Source organism: Salmo salar, chromosome ssa21 (assembly GCF_905237065.1).
Source record: "Salmo salar chromosome ssa21, Ssal_v3.1, whole genome shotgun sequence".
Taxonomy (NCBI): Eukaryota; Metazoa; Chordata; class Actinopteri; order Salmoniformes; family Salmonidae; genus Salmo; species Salmo salar.
The window spans coordinates 17,050,603-17,070,054 of NC_059462.1; the positions used below are offsets into that span (position 1 = coordinate 17,050,603).

At 43.7% G+C, this 19,452-nt stretch overlaps 2 protein-coding genes across 3 annotated transcripts; one reads left to right on the forward strand and one right to left on the reverse strand.

Moving 5' to 3' along the window:
- Positions 1-3: 3 nt before the first annotated feature.
- Positions 4-6,007, forward strand: scrn3 (secernin 3). The gene is made up of 8 exons (XM_014164018.2): positions 4-213; positions 3,361-3,517; positions 3,646-3,827; positions 4,003-4,202; positions 4,299-4,511; positions 4,864-5,026; positions 5,128-5,308; positions 5,394-6,007. Exons 2-8 carry the CDS (start codon positions 3,362-3,364, stop codon positions 5,553-5,555), a joined length of 1,257 nt encoding a protein of 418 aa, XP_014019493.1. The 5' UTR covers positions 4-213; position 3,361; the 3' UTR covers positions 5,556-6,007.
- A 252-nt stretch (positions 6,008-6,259) lies between these two features.
- gpr155a (G protein-coupled receptor 155a) lies at positions 6,260-19,280 on the reverse strand. 2 transcript variants are annotated; one of them, XM_014164016.2, is made up of 16 exons: positions 19,160-19,280; positions 14,258-14,758; positions 13,427-13,826; positions 12,667-12,838; positions 11,112-11,267; positions 10,034-10,117; positions 9,736-9,856; positions 9,480-9,564; positions 9,279-9,369; positions 8,973-9,186; positions 8,793-8,882; positions 8,391-8,521; positions 8,050-8,145; positions 7,891-7,955; positions 7,667-7,804; positions 6,260-7,228 (listed from the first exon to the last, which is right to left on the reverse strand). In XM_014164016.2, exons 2-16 carry the CDS (start codon positions 14,673-14,675, stop codon positions 7,033-7,035), a joined length of 2,457 nt encoding a protein of 818 aa, XP_014019491.2. In that variant the 5' UTR covers positions 14,676-14,758; positions 19,160-19,280; the 3' UTR covers positions 6,260-7,032. The 2 variants fall into 2 exon arrangements, with proteins under 2 accessions (XP_014019491.2, XP_045560441.1); XM_045704485.1 differs by lacking the exon at positions 9,480-9,564 and having other exon boundaries at positions 9,279-9,439.
- Positions 19,281-19,452: the final 172 nt, after the last annotated feature.

Consider the following 19,452-nt stretch of genomic DNA (forward strand, 5'->3'; position numbering starts at 1 on the left):
CATCTTCTTCCGAGTCAGCTCTCTGCGTGCGTGACCTCTGACGTTCAGCGAGGCAGTCACAACGTTCATCGTGCGCACTTGTGAAATCTGGTAAAGATTGAAATAAAAGTGAAAGTAAGGACGAAAGTTTATAGTTTAATGAATCAGGGGGACACTTACACGAATTCAATTGTCGGCTACAATTTGTGATCGGCTACTTGGCTGCGGTGACAGGTAACGTTAACATGCCTAGCTGAAATCAGCAGATTATTTCAGATTGTACATTAGACAGGCAATGTCCAGTGTATGGTCAAGTGCTTTGTTTGTGTGTTCATTTTGTAAAATCATCAACCAGTTCTGCGTATTTTATCCCAGTGTGTTCTTTGTAAATAGCCTTCTGTCACAGTAGCTTCCCACTGGGCACAAACAGGTTGAATCAGTTATCTCAACGGAATTTGTCAACGTATTGTGACGTGGAATCTAAATGTCATTATTAATGTAAACTGTTGTTTTGTGGGTGAAATTTCAACCACAGGATTATATCATCATTTCAACACATTTTCAACATAGACACATATAAAATATGTTGAATTTGTACCTTTTAAACAACGTCAGATATTCAACATTATATACACCGTCAGATTTTTTGTTGTGGGCAGCACCTCCTACTGTAGATTGGAGAGTTGATCTACAACTATGCTCTTTATTTAGTGATCGGGGGAAAAAAATCGATACAGTTACATATCCGCAATATAATTTTTTGGGCTGTACCTGCACCAAAACTCCAGTATTCTTTTCCTTCATAGCTTGTTCTCCATCTTCTTTTTAAATAGGGAGTCCATTTTTTAAGCACTTTTATTTCCATGACTGATCTAAACTCGTTTTCTAGGGCTTTCTTGTCCCTCTGCAGCAGACATACTGTATAGTGAGCAATATGTTTGGAATATTGAATCGCAATACATAAAGAATCGGGATAATCCCAATACATATCATATTGGCACCTAAGTATCGTGATAATATCGTTTCGTGAGGTCCCTGGCAATTCCCTTCCCTAACTTTATTGGTTTATTGGTATCTTTAAAGGGATACTTTAGATAAAGGTTGATTTGATTTAGTCCTATTCTTTAACTTTGATTCTTGGTTGAGTTGGAGATGTGAATCCAACATATAAATTATTAATTTGTAGACAAACTGGAATTAAAGCCAAAGATACATCTCCTTCAAATGTAGAAATTTTGTTGCGTTTTCAACCAAACACAATTCAATTCCACTTTTGCAATAGAGTAAATTTACTTGTCGACAAGTTAACAAATATATATTGGATTCATCTTTATATTTTATTTTTAATCCCAGTCCCCGTCCCCGCAGGAGGCCTTTTGCCTTTTGGTAGGCCGTCATTGTAAATAAGAAGTTGTTCTTAACTGACTTGCCTAGTTAAATAAAGGTTAAATAAAATTTAGAAAATAAATAATTACTTCTCCAACCAAACCAAAACTAAAAGTTAAATAATAAGTTTAAGCCAGTGGCTCAGATGAAACTATCCAAGCATTAAATTATGATATTTGGCTGCGTTGTCAACCAAACACAATTCAGTAATACTTTAGTAATACAGTTAAGGCTGTCTTCTAAACTAACGTGACAGTATTTATTCAACTGTAAAATGAGTAACACATCCATGGCCACATTTTGAGGTTAGCCTACTGCAACTGACCTTTAAACAGGTCAACATTCACAAGGCTGCAGGGCCAGACGGATTACCACGATGTGTACTCCGAGCATGCGCTGACCAACTGGCAAGTGTCTTTACTGACATTTTCCACCTTTCCCTGTCTGAGTCTGTAATACCAATATGTTTCAAGCAGACCACCATAGTCCCTGTGCCCAAGAACACTAAGGTAACCTACCTAAATGACTAGCGACCCGTAGCACTCACGTCTGTAGCCATGAAATGCTTTGAAAGGCTGATCATGGCTCACATCAACACCATTATCCCAGAAACCCTAGACCAATTTGCATACCGTACCAACAGATCCACAGATGACGCAATCTCTATTGCACTCCACACTGCCCTTTCACACCTGGACAAAAGGAACACCTATGTGAGAATACTATTGATTGACAGCTCAGCGTTCAACACTATAGTGCCCTCAAAGCTCATCACTAAGCTAAGGACCCTGGGACTAAACAACTCCCTCTGCAACTGAATCCTGGACTTCCTGACGGGCCTCCCCCAGGTGGTAATGGTAGGTAACAACACATCCGCCACGCTGATCCTCAACACGGGGGCCACTCAGGGGTGTGTGCTCAGTCCCCTCCTGTACTCCCTGTTCACTCATGACTGCACGGCCAGGCACGACTCCAACACCATCATTAAGTTTGCTGATGACGCAACAGTGACACCGACAACGATGAGACAGCCTATAGGGAGGAGGTCAGAGACCTGACCGTGTGGTGCCAGGACAACAACCTCTCCCTCAACGTGATCAAGACAAAGGAGATGATTGTGGACTACAGGAAAAGGAGGACCGAGCACGTCCCCGTTCTCATCGACGGGCAGGTTGAGAGCTTCAAGTTCCTTGGCGTCCACATCACCAACAAACTAACATGGTCCAAGCACACCAAGACAGTCGTGAAGAGGGCACTACAAAACCTATTCCCCCTCAGGAGACTGAAAAGATTTGGCATGGGTCCTCAGCTCCTCAAAAGGTTTTACAGCTGCACCATCGAGAGCATCCTGACGGGTTGCATCACTGCCTGGTATGGCAACTGCTCGGCCTCCGACCACAAGGCAATACAGAAGGTAGTGTGTACGGCCCAGTACATCACCGGGGCCAAGCTTCCTGCCATCCAGGACCTCTATACCAGGCGGTGTCAAATTGTCAAAGACTCTAGCCACCCTAGTCATAGACTGTTCTCTCTGCTACCGCACGGTAAGCGGTACCGGAGCACCGAGTCTAGGTCCAAGAGGCTCCTAAATAGCTTCTACCCCCAAGCCATAATACTCCTGAACAGCTAATCAAATGGCTACCCAGACTACATGAAGTTGTTGTATAAATAGAAAATATCTGACATTGCATTTCCATTTGAACTTTGTTGTGCTTTTAAATGGTTGAAAGCGCAGTGATAACACATTTAGATGACAACTAAACCAAATATCAGACATTGTTTTTCTACTGGAATTTGTGCTTTTAGATGGTTGAAAGGATAGCTATAACACATTGGGAATTCAACAAACTTCTGTCGTGTCTTTTTGAGTGGCTGACTAAATGTAGAAATCTCATTGATCAACGTCTCAACCAAATATGATCAAAATGTCCACGTTGAAATAACGTTATTTGCCCAGTGGGTTGGTTTGGTTGCTGAATTCTTTCTGCCCACCAGAATGTACCCATCTTCCTGTGACACCTTTGTGGCTCTGCCCCCTGCCACCCAGGGACAGCGCATCGTCTTCGGAAAGAACTCAGACAGGCCCTGTGATGAGGTCCAGGAGGTGGTCTACTTCCCTGCGAGAGACTACAATGCAGGAGAAAAAGTTGAAGTATGTCTTTAAGACCTCCTCTGTACATGTTTTCGACATTTGTAGTGATGTGAAAATGTCACCCGTCTTACACTCAGTAGGTACCCAATGACAGCTGGGTCCCCTTTCTGTCTTGCTCCTCGGACTAGTGCACGTACATCGAAATTGAGCAGGCAGCCCATACCAATGCGGTTGTGTTGAGCAGACCAGCCTGGTTGTGGGGGGCTGAGATGGGTGCTAACGAGCATCAGGTGTGCATCGGAAACGAGGCCGTTTGGGGCAGAGAGAGCGCTGAGGACGAGGAGGCCCTTCTTGGCATGGATTTTGTCAGGTGAATATCTGCCAGTTGATTCATACATCATACATATCTGTTCCTGTCTGTAGTTTGGCATTCTTCCACTAAGCATTGCTCAGGTATTTGCTAATTATTGCTTGTAAAATAAAAATGCATTGCACTGTAAAGCAAATAATGGGGACACATCCATGTGATGGGTTTGTCTTTGCAGACTTGGTCTGGAGAGAGCAGAGACTGCTCAGAAGGCTGTGGATGTTATTGCTGAGCTGCTGGAGAAATATGGCCAGGGAGGAAACTGCATGGAGGACCAGTCTGGCTTTACCTACCACAACAGCTTCCTCATCTCCGACAGGACTGAGGCCTGGGTGATGGAGACGTCTGGGAAGTACTGGGCAGCAGAGAAAGTGGGAGGTACATTTTAATAAGCTATCAGTGTTTAAGTTTGCCCCAACTTGTGAACTTGCAGAGCAATAACAGTTTTGAACGTTGTTTTTGATCCTCCTCTAGATGGATATCGTAATATCTCCAATCAGTACTCCATAACAACCAAGATAGACAAGGAACACCCTGGGATGAGGGAGTATGCCAGGAGCCATGGCTGGTGGGATGGGAAGGCCCCGTTCAGTTTTGCTGAGACATACTCTTTCATGACTACAGCCAGAATAGAGGCGTCTGGCAGCAGATACTGTGAAGGACGGAACCTACTAGAGCGAAGTAAAGGTGAGTTAAGTATGTAGATGAATGTAGGCCTTTGCTTTAGGGATTAGTTGTTTGCGTCAAGTGTAAAAAAAAATGGGTTTGATCAGATTTGAATCAAAACTGAATAGTGAATCCATATAGGACAGGGCTCTCCAACCCTGTTTCTGGAGAGCTACCGACCTGTAGGTTTTCACTCCAACACCAGTTGGTAACAACCTGATTCAACTTATCAACCAGCTAATTATTAGAATCAGGTGCGCTAAATTAGGCTTGTAGTGAAAACCTACAGGACCATAGCTCTCCAGGAACAGGGTCAGAGAGCCCTGATATAGGATGACAAACCATTTACAATGAATTACTTCTGAGTATTTAGGACACATCACTGCTGAGACAATGATGGAAATCCTGAGGGACAAGGAGAGTGGCATCAACATGGAGGGGATGTTCATGACAACAGGAAGCATGGTGTCTGTCGTACCAATAGACTCCACCCTGCCAGGGGTGCACTACTTCACTGGAACACCTGACCCTGAGAGGTAGCTGGCCACCGCTCACATGCCCTACCTAGCCATGTTAATTGTTCCATCTAAAGTTTATGCAAATCGCTGTATATTAAGGGTCCTTTCTTACCCAACAGGTCTGTTTTCAAACCTTTTGTCTTTGTGAAAGACATTAAACAATTGAAGCAAACTAGCTCTCCCTGTTATGGCCCTGATGACCCTGTGAAGAAGATACCCCGTTTCCAGAGCAAGCCAGATCGCAAACATCCACTGTTTATCAAACACGAGGTGGTGGCTGCAATCATTAACAGCACCAAGGTACAGAACTTTTCCTAATCTATACATCTTAACCCTTTAAAGATTAAGCAAATAATTGGCTTAAATGTAGCATTTTATTTTTTAGGACAAAGGAAAGAAGATCATGCAGAATATGAGAGAGTTAGAAAAGAAGAAGATGGCTGAGATGGAGAAACTTTTATCAAGTGGTATTGCAGACCCTACTTCAGTTGTGCACCTGTTTTCTAACTCAAGCCAGGAAGAACTGAGCGTGTACAGTAACATTTAGTGGGATCTTTCATATTGGAATGACAAGGGGTTGTTTCAAGATCAAACCCCAGTATGCAATAATTTCACTACATTGTAAGAGTAAATGGTAGTTTCACAAATTGCTGCTCATCAGTAAAAAGTATTAATACATCTGGGTCATGATTACAGCCTGTCATATTTTCTTTCAAATCCTTGTTTTATATTTTAAAACAGGCATTATATTTCAACCAAACAGTTATACTAGAGCAGTTGAGGAGAGAGTTGCCTCCAGTTTGACCTTTGAGCTGTTTACTGAGTGATATAAGGCTTATTTGAAGTAAAAGAACAGGACAAATTCCCGTTATTACACCACTGCCGTCAGCCATCTGGAAAACACCCTGAAAAGCCCTAAAGATAGCGCCCCACCCACACGTTACCACAACATGTATCCACCAGTTCTGTTTTAACCCAGTATAAAAGGAATCGCGTAAACCTTTGTTGCAATAGTTGTGTTTTCTTTTCAGAACAGGCTGGGAATCAGAGGAACATGCAGCATTAGTTGGCTTCAAAGTACATGACACTGTACATTCTCAGTCAACTGACATGAAAAAAATATAATACATTGACAAACCATCATTCAAACATTCATAATGCCAAACAAGGTGAATACATGGCTCAATTACCTTATTAGCAACAGTAATAAGCACAACCCCATTAAAAGGACAAGGTAACATCGCTCCAAAATAACTCATAATACATTTAATCTGGCACATTTGGTATCGTACTCCTTTTCTCCCAGCAAACTGAAATGCAATTGTGTATTTGAAAATCCCAAAAGATAGCGGATCAGAAATGTATATTTTTTGGGGGGGCCAAGAATCATTAAAATAAGTCAAAACCAAAACCACAATTCTGCATTAGCAGACAAGTCTGCATCCATAAACATTTGACACCATTCTATCTAGCTGCCGCATCCTATTTTCAAGTTCTAAACAAAATGGCCAAATTAAGGATATTTAGAATACACAGCAACATTACAGGCTTCTATTTTTAATACCTGAAGTCACATTGACAAATACCATTCTTGTCATCCGAACTAAGTAAAAACATGTTCAATCAGCCTCATGGTATACGAGTGTCATCAAGGGTATACAAGCTAGTCTGTATAACTTGAGATGATAATGCAAGATATTTGACATCCATACTTTCGCAAGATTATTCATTATTAGTTCTGCCTCCTTGACAAACTTAAATCTCGTTATGCATACAGTACCACACAAAACATATTACAATGGACAGTTCAAAAGAAAACAAACAAGTGCTCAATGCTTGTTATGACTGCATATTTCCCATGTGCAAAACAGTGAGTATTTCAAAAAGCAGCACTCTTCAATTCACCTCTATTGATTATTACTGCTAGGTAGGTAGAGCCCTGGTTTCAGGTTTGGTAGGTAGCCGACATCTGTCATCCTGTGCCTCGGGAGAGCCCTTGAGACTGGGCCTGCCCAGGGCCCACCTTACGCCGTGAAGCGGTAGTGCAGCTCGTCATCTTGGAAGCCGTACTCCTGGGTGATGTGCTGGAGAACCCCACCCTGCTGCAGTCGGCCACCGTAGAGCAGCGCCTCTCCCCGGTCCTGTGACAGACCCACCTGCAACAGCCACTCCACCAGCTCAGTGCCAAGAAAAGTGTCCGCCACCATCCTCTCCCCACACCTGTGTGTCGGAGGACAGATTCACCAACAGGCCAGTTAGGCACTCCCCACAGCTACCAGGGCCAATAGGAACGACAGAAAGAGAGGGGGAGGAGGGAGCAGATAGACAGGAGGAAGATAGCGCACAGACATAAGCAAGAGAGAACACAACCCATGCACCAAAAGCCATGAGAAAAATAATTTATATTAGGGATGATCAATGGGTATACAAAAATTATGTCAGACTGTCAAATCATAAGCCAAGTCAGAAAAGACTAATAATGAGAGGCGGTTTTAGTGTCTCATATTTAGTCAGAACAATCTCACCATGCAATAGTAGTTTCAAGGACACTGTAAGCCATTTTCACAAATATACAGTGGTTGTACAGCAAAAGCAGACCGTTTCTACTGAATCCCTGAGCAGAGCAGCACTGTAAGGAGACTATAATTGACCCCTGACCTCTTCTTCTGGACAATGTCACGGACACACTGCTCTTTGTGGTACGTGGTGAATTGAGTGCAGGTCATTGTGATGTCGTCAGACACAACCAGTTGAGGCTGCTCCTCTGGCTTCATACTATGCCACAGACTGGACATCCTGGACAAAAACACATGTCAAGGCTTCTTATTCAACACACAGCTTACTACTAGATCCTATGAAATGCAAGTCAGGGAACCACTTACCTCTTTTTAAATGGCAGTATTATCAAATGTTTGTCCAGCCCAAAAATCCCGAATGAGATGAAGCCCTGAGGACAGAAAACACATATGTAAACACCACCATTAAAATGAATAGAGCAGTTGTTAATGCCATTATGTCTAGGCCAGGGAGGCCTATTGTACCTGTCCATAGTTGACCACAGCACAGAAGAACTGCAGCTCTAAGTAGAGTCTCCCAGGAACTCGATTAAACAGCCACCACAGGCAGCTGGACAGGTTCTAAAAACGTGGAGAGAGACATGCAATCAAAACAGGGATCATCATACTAACCCCAAAACTGATGGGCAGGACAGGGGTAAAACAAAATCAACAGGCTGTGTTGCATAAGGTAGGCCTAGCTGTGAGGTAATGGCATAATACTCAAGCACAACATTTCATCATTACATTAACTGACCCTTGAGCAACATCCCAACCAATTAGGTTTTATCTTATCCTGAGGGAGCTTTGTGTGATGAGTCACTCACAGCTAATAGGCTGACGGTCAGTAGCAGGCATAGGAGCACGTGGCGGGCCACCTGTCTGTCTGCTAGCTGCTTCTGCTGCTCCTCCTGGGCCAGTAGACAGCCTGTGGACTCACAGCCAGTCCCACACGGACCTGAGGAAGGCCACAGGGCAGACATGGCTAGTGACCCACAGGGTAATGACATCGTTTCAAATGAATCACTTAGCTAACCTAAGCATGACATTTGTGTGGGGATAACTGGGGAAAGGAGTATTTCCTGGTCTGACCACCTGTCCTGACCAGGGAAACTCCTTGCCCTTGGTTTAACGATATCATTTGTCTACAGGAAGAGGTGGTATCTGACACAACGAATTCAAATGAAGACTAGAGGGATGTAGGTTAGGAGGTTTCTTAAAATCACTACCTGGCTCGATGAGAAGCGCGTCATTTTTGTTTGTGCTGACAATCATATCAGGCATGGGCTGGGACGGAGCACAGTCACACATATGGCACTCTGACAACACACACAGAGAATACATTTGATCAGCATCACACACTTGATTAACAAGTCTACTGTAATATACATGTCATAAATCCTGTATACCTTGGTTGATGCATCCGGTTCTGCCTGGCTCCAACATATCTGGGATAGTTTGGGTATCGGGGCCACTCTGGGGCCTCAGATCCTCAGTAGTGCCTAACAGAGAGTCTCTCTCCAGGACCTGGTACTTCGAATCCCATGTGCCTCGACTGAGGCCCATCAATGAGCCCCCACTCAGCACTATGCTGAAGGCAAGCACAACTGAGGTGCAGATGTTCTGCGGAAGTCAAAAAGACAGTAGGTCAGGATGATGAAGTCATGTTCTACGAGAGGTGATTCTGAATGTCTACTTTCCCCAGTCCGTCTCACCTGGGGTGTCCCGTAGAAGAACGCCGAGTCGATGGTGTCAGGCATCCTCTCCCCAGTTATGAGGAGCACTGCTGCCACAAGGCCTGGGACTCTGTTGGCATCAGATAAGGACTGTGTTTGAGCAGCAGATTCAACAAAAAAGGTCCTTTGGTTTCCAGCTACTTCAGTGGGGGGAAAAAAAAAAAAAAAATCATGACTCACCCCCAGCCTGCAATCACCAGGAAGCCTGGCGCAACCTTCAGCTCACCACCCCTCTTCATCAGCACAAGGGAAAGCGCTATCAGACCTAAAAACACCACAACGCGCACTCTAGCTCGAGATCATCATCGTCGCTAGACGCCGCACCTTTCACCTTTCCCTTTCGAATCACAGTATGTCAAACACGCAACACAACAGCATACTGTAGGAGAGAATGACGGTGGTATAACGTTGATGGTCGTGCGGGTGACAGACATACCTGGCCACACGTAAGTACTGTACAGTGAGCCGTACAACAGTGTGAACGTCAACACGTGTCCAATGAAGCTGTCTTGGCGCACGACAAAGTTCCACAAGATCATGCCGACACAAGCTAGAATCTGGACGCACGGAGAGAGACACGTCAATAGAAAGCAGCAATCAATGACAACGTCTACACAGTGATATTGCACTTACAACTATGGACAATATGATATGTTCAACATTATTCCTTGAACATACAATACGTCAGTTGATGAACGTTTTTGTGAAAAGTGACAGATATTCAAAAGCCTTGCCTGTGCCAGGAACAGGTTGAGGGTGAACATGTGAGGTAGTCTCTTGAATTTCTTACTCAGGAACATGACAGTTACTGTCCAAACCTGTAACAAAAAGACCTCAAAACTAGATATGCTCGTCTACACAAACCATACATAAAACGATACCATACGTCTTCATGTAAACCGGAATTGCAAAATGGTTGGTCCCATGTTTCAGCTGAAATAAAAAAAACCCAGACCAGGACCTCCACATGCCTGACACCATCACATTCACTATATACACGTGCACCGACAACACACACACTCAATTTGCTGCTGCTACTCTGTTCTTTATTTTACTCTTATTAATCCTGATGCCTAGCCATTTTACCCTGCCTTCATGTACATATTTACCTCAAATACCTCTGCACATTGATCTGGCACTGGTACTCTCTGTATACGGCTGCATTCTAAGCAAGCATTTCACACTAAAGTCTACACCAGTTGTATATGGCACATGTGACAAATAAAACTGGATATGACCAGTCTAGAAAAAAATAAAAATAATAATATGGCCAGGCGAATGGGAACAGGAACAGAAAATAAACAGTCCCAAATCAAATGTATTTATAAAGTCCTTTTAACACCATCAGATTTTTACTAGCAATGTGTTCCCGGTTCGTTACAGAAGTGAAACGGGGGTAACATTATAGGAGGAAGTAAGTCTCACGTACCATGTCATTGGCACCAGACAGAGACATCCTGCTGATGACTTTGAACTGCTTGGTTTCAAGTCATATCCCCATCCCTGCTGTTCATAGACTTCCTGCGCTTTTCAATGTCATTGTATCTCTTTTCAATACAGAATTGGTGTAGCCCAGCCTAGACAGTATCACCTAATACTACTGTCCCCGAATTCCACAATATAAATGGGATTAGGTACAAAGACACTTTAGTACAAATCAACACAGCACCCTGCTTGGGGATTAGAATTTCCTGAAATCCGACCACCCTGTGAAATAAAATAGGCTAACCAGCACAAAGCCAGTCAGGAGATAAAGACTACCGTTAATGATAGTTCTTCGTTCATAATGGTGGGAGGCAGTCAACAACTCACCAGTGTAACTAAGCTGATGATGCTGACATTAAAGCTGACATTCTGCAGTGAATCCATCAACGGCTTAGGGTCCATCCATGGTATTGTCAGCAACCAAGCAGAAACATACATTATGGGAGCTGAGAGGAATGTGCTGAGTACCATCCCCGAGGTAACCTGTTAGAAAACAATTATGACACTGTCAATGTCTTCCTATGGCATACATTTCTATTAGGGATGCACGATCTAAAAATCGGTGAGCATAACGGAATCGGACAATATTAGCGAAAAATGCCAATGTCGGCCCGATGTGCAAGAACGATGTCAAAGCTGACGTGCATGCGTACCTATATAACGTAGGTAGACGACGTAATGACGCCGCAAGAAATATAGCGCTACGTGTGCAACACAGCATTCCTAACCTAGCCCACAATGTCTGCTGTGTGGATTCGAGCAGTCGACAAGTCGAGCAGTAATTTGAAAGATTTGAGTCGTCTCGCTGAAATTTTCTTAATGGCGAAATCCATTAACGCCAAGATAACGGAATTCATTGCCCTTGACAATTAACGTATCTCTGTCGTGGATGATGTTGGCTTTCGCTGACTGGTCAAGCACCGGTAAACACTACCAAGTAGGTGCTATTTTTCAGATGTTGCCCTACCAGAGTTACACAGTATTGTTGAAACTCACATCTATGAGCTACTTGCTATGGGCTTCACTGCTATTAGCTTCATGACTGACATTTGGACCAGCGATGTCTGCCCCATAAGCATGGAGTCTGACAACACAGTGGGTCAACGAGGATTTCGTACTGAGGAAAGCCGTATTGCATGCTCAAGAATGTGCTGGTTCTCATACCGCTGCTGCCATTTCAATGGCATTTGAGAACATGTTTGAAACTTGAACACTCCTAGCTCCATTCGAACAACTGACTGGAGAAATAAACTCATCAACTGTATCTACAGCAGATGTGATACCCTCTGTCATGGCATTGAAATGCCTTCTCAACAAAACTGCCGACACAGACCGTTGGGTTAACTTGGAAAAGTACTCTACTAGAGGCTGTGAACAAGCGATTTGGTGGCATTCTCTCTGAGCCTCTAGGTATAAGGACCGCTACTTCGACGCAGACAAGAAACAGGGTTTATGTGAAATGTTCCAGACACAGCTGGACAAGATAGAAACGGACATAGTGACAGTGCGCACGGAGGAAGAGAGGCCACGGACAGACAGAGCTGAAACTTCACTGCTTGACATGTAAGATGAAATCCTGGTTGAGAATGAAACGACTGAACAAATGAACAACAAAACAGCACAGGAAGTAAGGGAAAGAAATAGGTTTTGATTTCATTTTACTGGTAATGGGGACAAATGCCAACAAAATAACTTTTTGGTCAGTGTGTGTGTGTTTCAACTATTTAACTGTACTAGAATGTTTAAAAGGCCACACATTTTAAAAATAAATAATCGGAATCGTTCTTTTTGGGGGGGCAAGGAAAATATCAGATATCGGTCAAAAATATAATATCGGTGCATCCCTAATTTCTATCCATACAGGAGAGGGTTGATGACTTACAACTTGTAGCTCCATGTTATAGTGAGCAGCGTAGATGGCCACACTGGGGGCGGTAGGGAAGACTCCATAGAGGAAGGCATAGTTGGAGAGACTGGATTGGTTGAGACCAGAGTTGGTGTGGTTGACATACAGTAGCTCCACCATTTCTCGACAGATCAACGGCATCACCAACCTCCAGAAGAAGAAAATTAAAAAAACACGTTATTTCAAGTTTAACGTTACTAAAGGTTTACAAGAGAAACGCTGGATTCCTTCACAATAAATCGTCAGGTGAGAAGGAAGAGACTTTATTTCTTCTCCTAACCCTTGACAATAATGTTCTGCAGGTAAAAACACTGAAATGTGGGTGAGTGCCAGCATTGAAGAAGGTTGGTAATACACAATACAATGGCAGTCATGAGCCTACTGTTCCCTTGTGTGTGACAGACCTATATGGATCTACAGTTAGTTCTGAGTCAATAACATGTTTTTGTCAGCTCTCTGACAGGCCCAGACCTGCATGACATTACACCAACACAAAAATGTAATAACAAGCAGGTGTGGTCTTAGGTCCTGACACTGTATAATTACAACTAACCCTTTAAGAACAGGATGAACATATTTGAACTGCAGGCCTATATGAATATGAAATTGTATCACAGTTCATGTATGCTTAAGTCAGTATTAGGTAAAAAAATGTTTGCCATTATACTGTACACGTGTAATAATCTACCCTAACATTCTCAAACAATCCCTCCTAAATCCACCCAAAAACACTCACAGTTTTGCAGTGATGAGCAGGATCAGGGCTACAACAGTAGACCTGGTGAGCTTCCCCAACTGGCCCACCATGGAGAGGCCCAAGTAGAACAGAGCTGCTCCTCCAAAAGAGTTGGCCAGGCCATCCACAAACTGCTCCATGAAAGCAGGGATCTTCTGGGCCAGGATGAAGTGGAAGATAATGCCAATAACAACCATGAAGACGATGGGATTCTTCAGAACCTGAAGGATGACCACACCCACTATCTGGAGTTTGTTCTGCTGCCGGTCTCTCTGGTCCCTCCACTTCTGGATCTCACAGAAGGCAAAGCCAATTGGGTTGAGAAGCATGAGAGACACTGGGGCCACCAGGTAGATGTACTGTAGGTACTCTGGGTGGGTGTTCTTATACAAGGCCTCAACTGTGGGAAAAAAAAAGGTACAGTTTAGGAAGGTATATTTTAGGGAGGACAGCAGAGTGAATCAAAATCTGTGCCACAAATCAACCAAATAAGATTTAAAGTATAAAAGACATTCGAGACATCCATTTCCTTTGTTCTGAGGTTCTGCAAGGAGGAGGCTCTCAAATTTTAAGTGGAGTGAAACTCAAAATTCAAAAAGGCACATCTGAGCAATCTTCTCTGCAGGTGCATGGTAACAGTAGAACAAGATGAAGGAAAAAGGAAACTGCACACTGCTCTGATAGTAACACTGATCTTTAATCAAATTACACACCGATACGTAAGCTTATTAAAGATCAGTGTTACTATCAAGAGCAGTGTGCGGTTTCCTTCTTCCTTCATCAAGTGAAGTGAAACTGAAAGGATGGAAAGAAGAAGAACACAACACTCACCAATAGGATATCCCAAAGCAAAGTCATTGCTTTGAGTAGCAAAGATTGAGAAGAGACCAGCTTTGCTGAAGCGAGTGTCGGGACTGGAAACCAGTAGTGTAATCACACACACAATGAAAAACACAGACACTTTGGCGATGAGAATACTCCACAGAAATGGCCAGATGACATTGCCAAAGTCCAACAGTACCATGTTCTTAAAGAGCAATGCTGGGAGGGCAAACTTGGACACAAAGTTCCCCAATCCTTTGCCCTGTGTGGATGTGATGATGTTTGCACGCCCAGCAATGTAGCCACACAAGATGATCCCAAAACACTCCAGGAGTGCTGGGAAGAGCTTGTCAATGGACATGGTTGGAGGGGTGTCAGGGGGATCCATGTCCCCATAGGAAATATTGAGGTTGGCAGGGACCTTCATAGTGGCGGTGGTGGCTTAAGTCCTCAGATAGCAGCTCTCATGGTTGGCCACACTGATGGGGTTGCTGGTGTCACTACCAGTCACTGAAAACAGAAAATACATGGAGGTCAGTCAACTACTACGATTTCAATTTAGAGTCCCTAAAAACAGCAGTAATGACAATGTCTTGCACAACTGAAACATTTCTGGAAAAAAAAAAAGTCTGTAGAAGTAAAACAATTTAGTAGTTTTTTTTCCACACGCATGTTCGTCAAAACTGAACACTTAAGATAGCTAGATAATAACAAAGTTTACATTTATCCACTGACGCCAACCAGAAAATGTGGTACCAATGACTTTGACAACATATGTAACTACCGTGTAAATACTAGGTATATGTAACTACCGTGTAAATACTAGGTATATGTAACTACCGTGTAAATACTAGGTAGAAGTTAGATGGGTAACTGGTAAACACACACCAAATGCAACCCACAGTCTATCAGTTAGCTAGTAGTTACTTTGTAGCCTAATGCAACCTTCTGACAGTGTAAGCTACTTTTAAACAACTCGGACAAAACAGCGATGCTAGTTTTAGGTCCCAAAAAAACAAAGATCTGCTGTTTGATCATACAATCTAGATGGTTGTAAAGTCATCTCAAATAAAAAACTGTGAAGGACCTCTGCGTTGCTCTGGAACCTGATCTCTTTTGACGAACATATAAAGAATATTTCAAGGGCAGCATTTTTCCATCTTCGTAACATTAAAACATTGAAACTTTTTGTCCAAAAATGATGCCGAAAAACTAATCCATGCTTTTGTCACTTATAGATTAGATTACTGAAATGCTCTTCTTTCCGGCTACCCGGATAAAGCACTAAATAAACTTCAGTTAGTGCTAAACACGGCTGCTACAATTGACTTGAACCAGACAACTAGACCATATTACTCCAGCGCTAGCCTCTCTACACTGGCTTCCTGTTAAGGCTAGGGCTGATTCCAAGGTTTTCCTGGACTTGCTCCTACCAATGTCTCCAATTTGGTCCTGCTGTACATACACTACGTGACCAAAAAGTATGTGGACACCTGCTCGAACATCTCATTCCAAAGTCATGGGCATTAATATGGAGTTGGTCCCCCCCTTTGCTGTTATAACAGCCTCCACTCTTCTGGGATGTTGGAAGATGGCTGAATGGAAGCAAGTCCACGCAGCAATGAGCATTAGCGAGATTTTATTTTTATTTATTAAACCATGGAAGTCAGTTAAAAACAAATTGTTATTTACAATGACGGCCTACCCGTCATTGTTGTTGGGTGATTAGGCCTGGCTCGCAGTCGGTGTTCCAACTCATCCCAAAGGTGTTCGATGGGGTTGAGGCGAGGGCTCTGTGCAGGCCAGTCAAGGCCTTCCACATTGATCTCGACAAACAATTTCTGTATGGACCTCGCTTTGTGCACAGGGGTGACCTCTACACCACTCCAGCTGACGCTTGGCATTGCACTTGGTGACCTTAGGCTTGTGTGCGGCTGCTCGGCCATGGAAACACATTTCATGGAGTTCCATCGAACAGCTATTGTGCTGACATTGCTTCTAGAGGCAGTTTGGAACTTGGTGGTGAGCGTTGGAACTGAGGACAGATGATGTTTACGCGCTATGCGCTTCATCACTCGGCAGTCCTGTTCTGTGAGCTTGTGTGGCCCACCACTTCACGTCTGAGCTGTTGTTGCTCCTAGACGTTTCCACTTCACAGTAACGGCACTAACAGTTGACCGGGGCAGCTCCAGCAGGGTAGAAATTTGATGAACTGACTTATTGGAAAGGTGGCATCCTATGACGGTGCCACGTTGCAAGCCACTGAGCTCTTTAGTTCGAGCCATTCTACTGCCAATGTTTGTTTATGGAGATTGCATGGCTGTGTGCTCGATTTTATTCACCGGTCAGCAACGGGTGTAGCTGAAATAGCCGAATCCACCAATTTGAAGGGGTGTCCACATACTTAATGTCCCTACACGCATGCTATGGTCACAAGACGCAGGCCCCCTTATTGTCCCTAGAATTTCTAAGCAAACAGCTGAAGGCAGGGCCTTCTCCTATAGAGCTCCATTTTTATGGAATGGTCTACCTATCCATGTGAGAGACGCAGACTCTCTTGACCTTTAAGTCTTTACTGAGTAGGTCCTATGATTGAGTGTAGTCTGGCCCTGGGTTGGCGAAGGTGAATGGCAAGGCACTGGAATGATGAACCGCCCTTGCTGTCTCTGCCTGGCTGGCTCCCCTCTCGCCACTGGGATTCTCTGCCTTTAAGCCTATTACGGGGGCTGAGTCACTGGCTTACTAGTGCTCTCCCATGCCGTCCCTAGTAGGGTTGTGTCACGTTGTACCAGGCTTTTTTCCCCCCGCTATACTCGACTTGAGTAAGTTGAGCTACTGATGTGATCTTTCTGTCCGGTTTTGTGCCCCCCTCGGGCTTGTGCGGTGGAGGAGATCTTCGTAGGCTATAGCCTTGTCTCAGGGTAGTAAGTTGGTGGTCTATTGATATCCCTCTAGTGGTGTGGGGGCTGTGCCTTGGCGAAGTGGGTGGGGTTATACCCTGCCTGGTTGGCCCTGTCCGGAGCTATCGTCAAACAGGGCCAGTGTCCCCTGACCCTCTCAGCCTCCAGTATCTATGCTGCAATAATCTATTTGCCGGGGGGCTAGGGTCAGTCTGTCCTATCTGGTGAGATTCTCCTGTCTTATCTGGTGTCCTGTGTGAACTTAAGTATTCTCTCGCTCTCTCGCCATAATTACATAAAAACAAAATGGATGACCATGCCTTGTAATGTTTCTAAAAGCAAGAAATGTATTATTAGTAAGAAATAATGTGGTATGTCTTTTAACCAAAATAACAGATACAAAATGTTCAGCTGCCCCTTTAATGACAAGACGTTACCAAGGTAACGGGGTCACTCAAGTAGTATAAATGTGTCAGCGTGTGAGATTTGGGCATCTCTTCACTATCAGCTGAAGCAGCAGACTCAAACTAACATCGACAAATAAATGAGCTTGTGAACAAAACAATATAAAATAGCCAAGAAGCGAGTACAAAGTCTCACTTTGTAGACTTTAGACTAAATCAGACCAACAACTTTTATGCCTGTGCGCAGCGCCTCTAAAAAAATGAATCTATCAGCATAGAAGCCCAGCATCCCGGAGTCGCCTCTTCACTGTTGACGTTGAGACTGGTGTTATGCGGGTACTATTTAATGAAGCTGCCAGTTGAGGACTTGTGAGGCAGTAGTGTAAATCCTCCTTTGCATGTTTGGGTATTATTCTACACACTAGCCCTGTCAAATACCCATACAAGCGTACTACATACTTAAACTGCACACTCATTTCTACATTTGATCTAGCAGAATTCACTCGTCATTGACAACAGCTGATAAGCAGATGAATTGACGCGCTGTACCAAAATTAGCGAATGGGACCCGTCGACGCAATCTCACATTATATGACGCATTGAGTACCATTTCAAAAATGTTGCATACTATAACACATTTTTTTGCATACTATTAAGTATGTTAGTATGGGAATTCGCACACTGCCAATTCTAATGAGCTCCGCTCCAAAACAAGACCAAATTTGGGTGGTCTGGATCAAGCATAGACATCAATGTTTCACAAGTTCTGACATCATAGTAGTTCATTACAGTATATTATACTGTACTCTAGTGGGCTCTACTGTACTGAACTCTACACACTGACCTACATTCTAGTCTAGTTGTATTTACTGTACTGTTCAAACTTGTGAAACAGACGTCTATGATTGGTTCAGATTTGGATTGACCAAATTTCAACTATATTCCAACGTCCATGGACACCTGGGGTGTCAGTCAGTTCTCAGAGGGTGAGAGTGCTGGTTACAGTAAATGGATAGAGGGGGCTCATGGGTAGGTCTCCATAAGAGCTGCGAAAGATGACATTAACTGGAGAGAGAAGAAAGACAGAGACAACGAGGAAGAGAGAGCGAGAGGAAGACAGCGACAGACAGTTAAGACTTCTTTCACACGTTTGCGTTGACCACCACACGACAGACATAAAGAAAACAGCTATGACCTGAACATAACTGTATGACAGTACAGTAGAGAGGTGACCCAACAGAGTTGTGACAAATTGGAGTTCCCATAGTAGACTATTTAGTTGCAGTCATTCGGTTACTGATTTATTGGTCACTTACCTATTTGGTAACAGAATGACGCATTTCATAGAACATATATTGACTCTTAGCTTTCATTTGACACCAAATGTAATGTGCTCGTGAATCATGGGGCGTTTTACATGGAAATGCCCATTATCTAAATTAGCTAACGTTAGCTATAGACAGCCAATTAACCTTGCTCTATCCAGATAGTATGCGCGCTATTTATAGATAGGTGACATGCTAGCTTGTCAAAGGCAATGAATGTACCGGCTGCTATTTTGTCTAGTCTACTTCAAGTTGCTAACAAAAAAAGACAAGACAGCTTACCGATACCTCTCCATGTCAAGTGCACCGTCTGTGTCTGACAGTTCATGTTACTACACTCCTTGTGTTGACTGCAGTGCAAACTACTTCACCAATCAAATGACATGGGGCGGAAGGGACCAATGGGTGGATTCGATTATGCTGAACCGTGGGGCACCGGACTCTGGCCCGTGACGTGGATAGGCAAAAGCGGTGAGGGAGGACCGCACTTTTCAAATACAACAGTAATCTGCGCCACTCGGTCATGTTGTCCACAAGGCAGCACGGTGGATCGTCCAGAATCATACAACATCTCT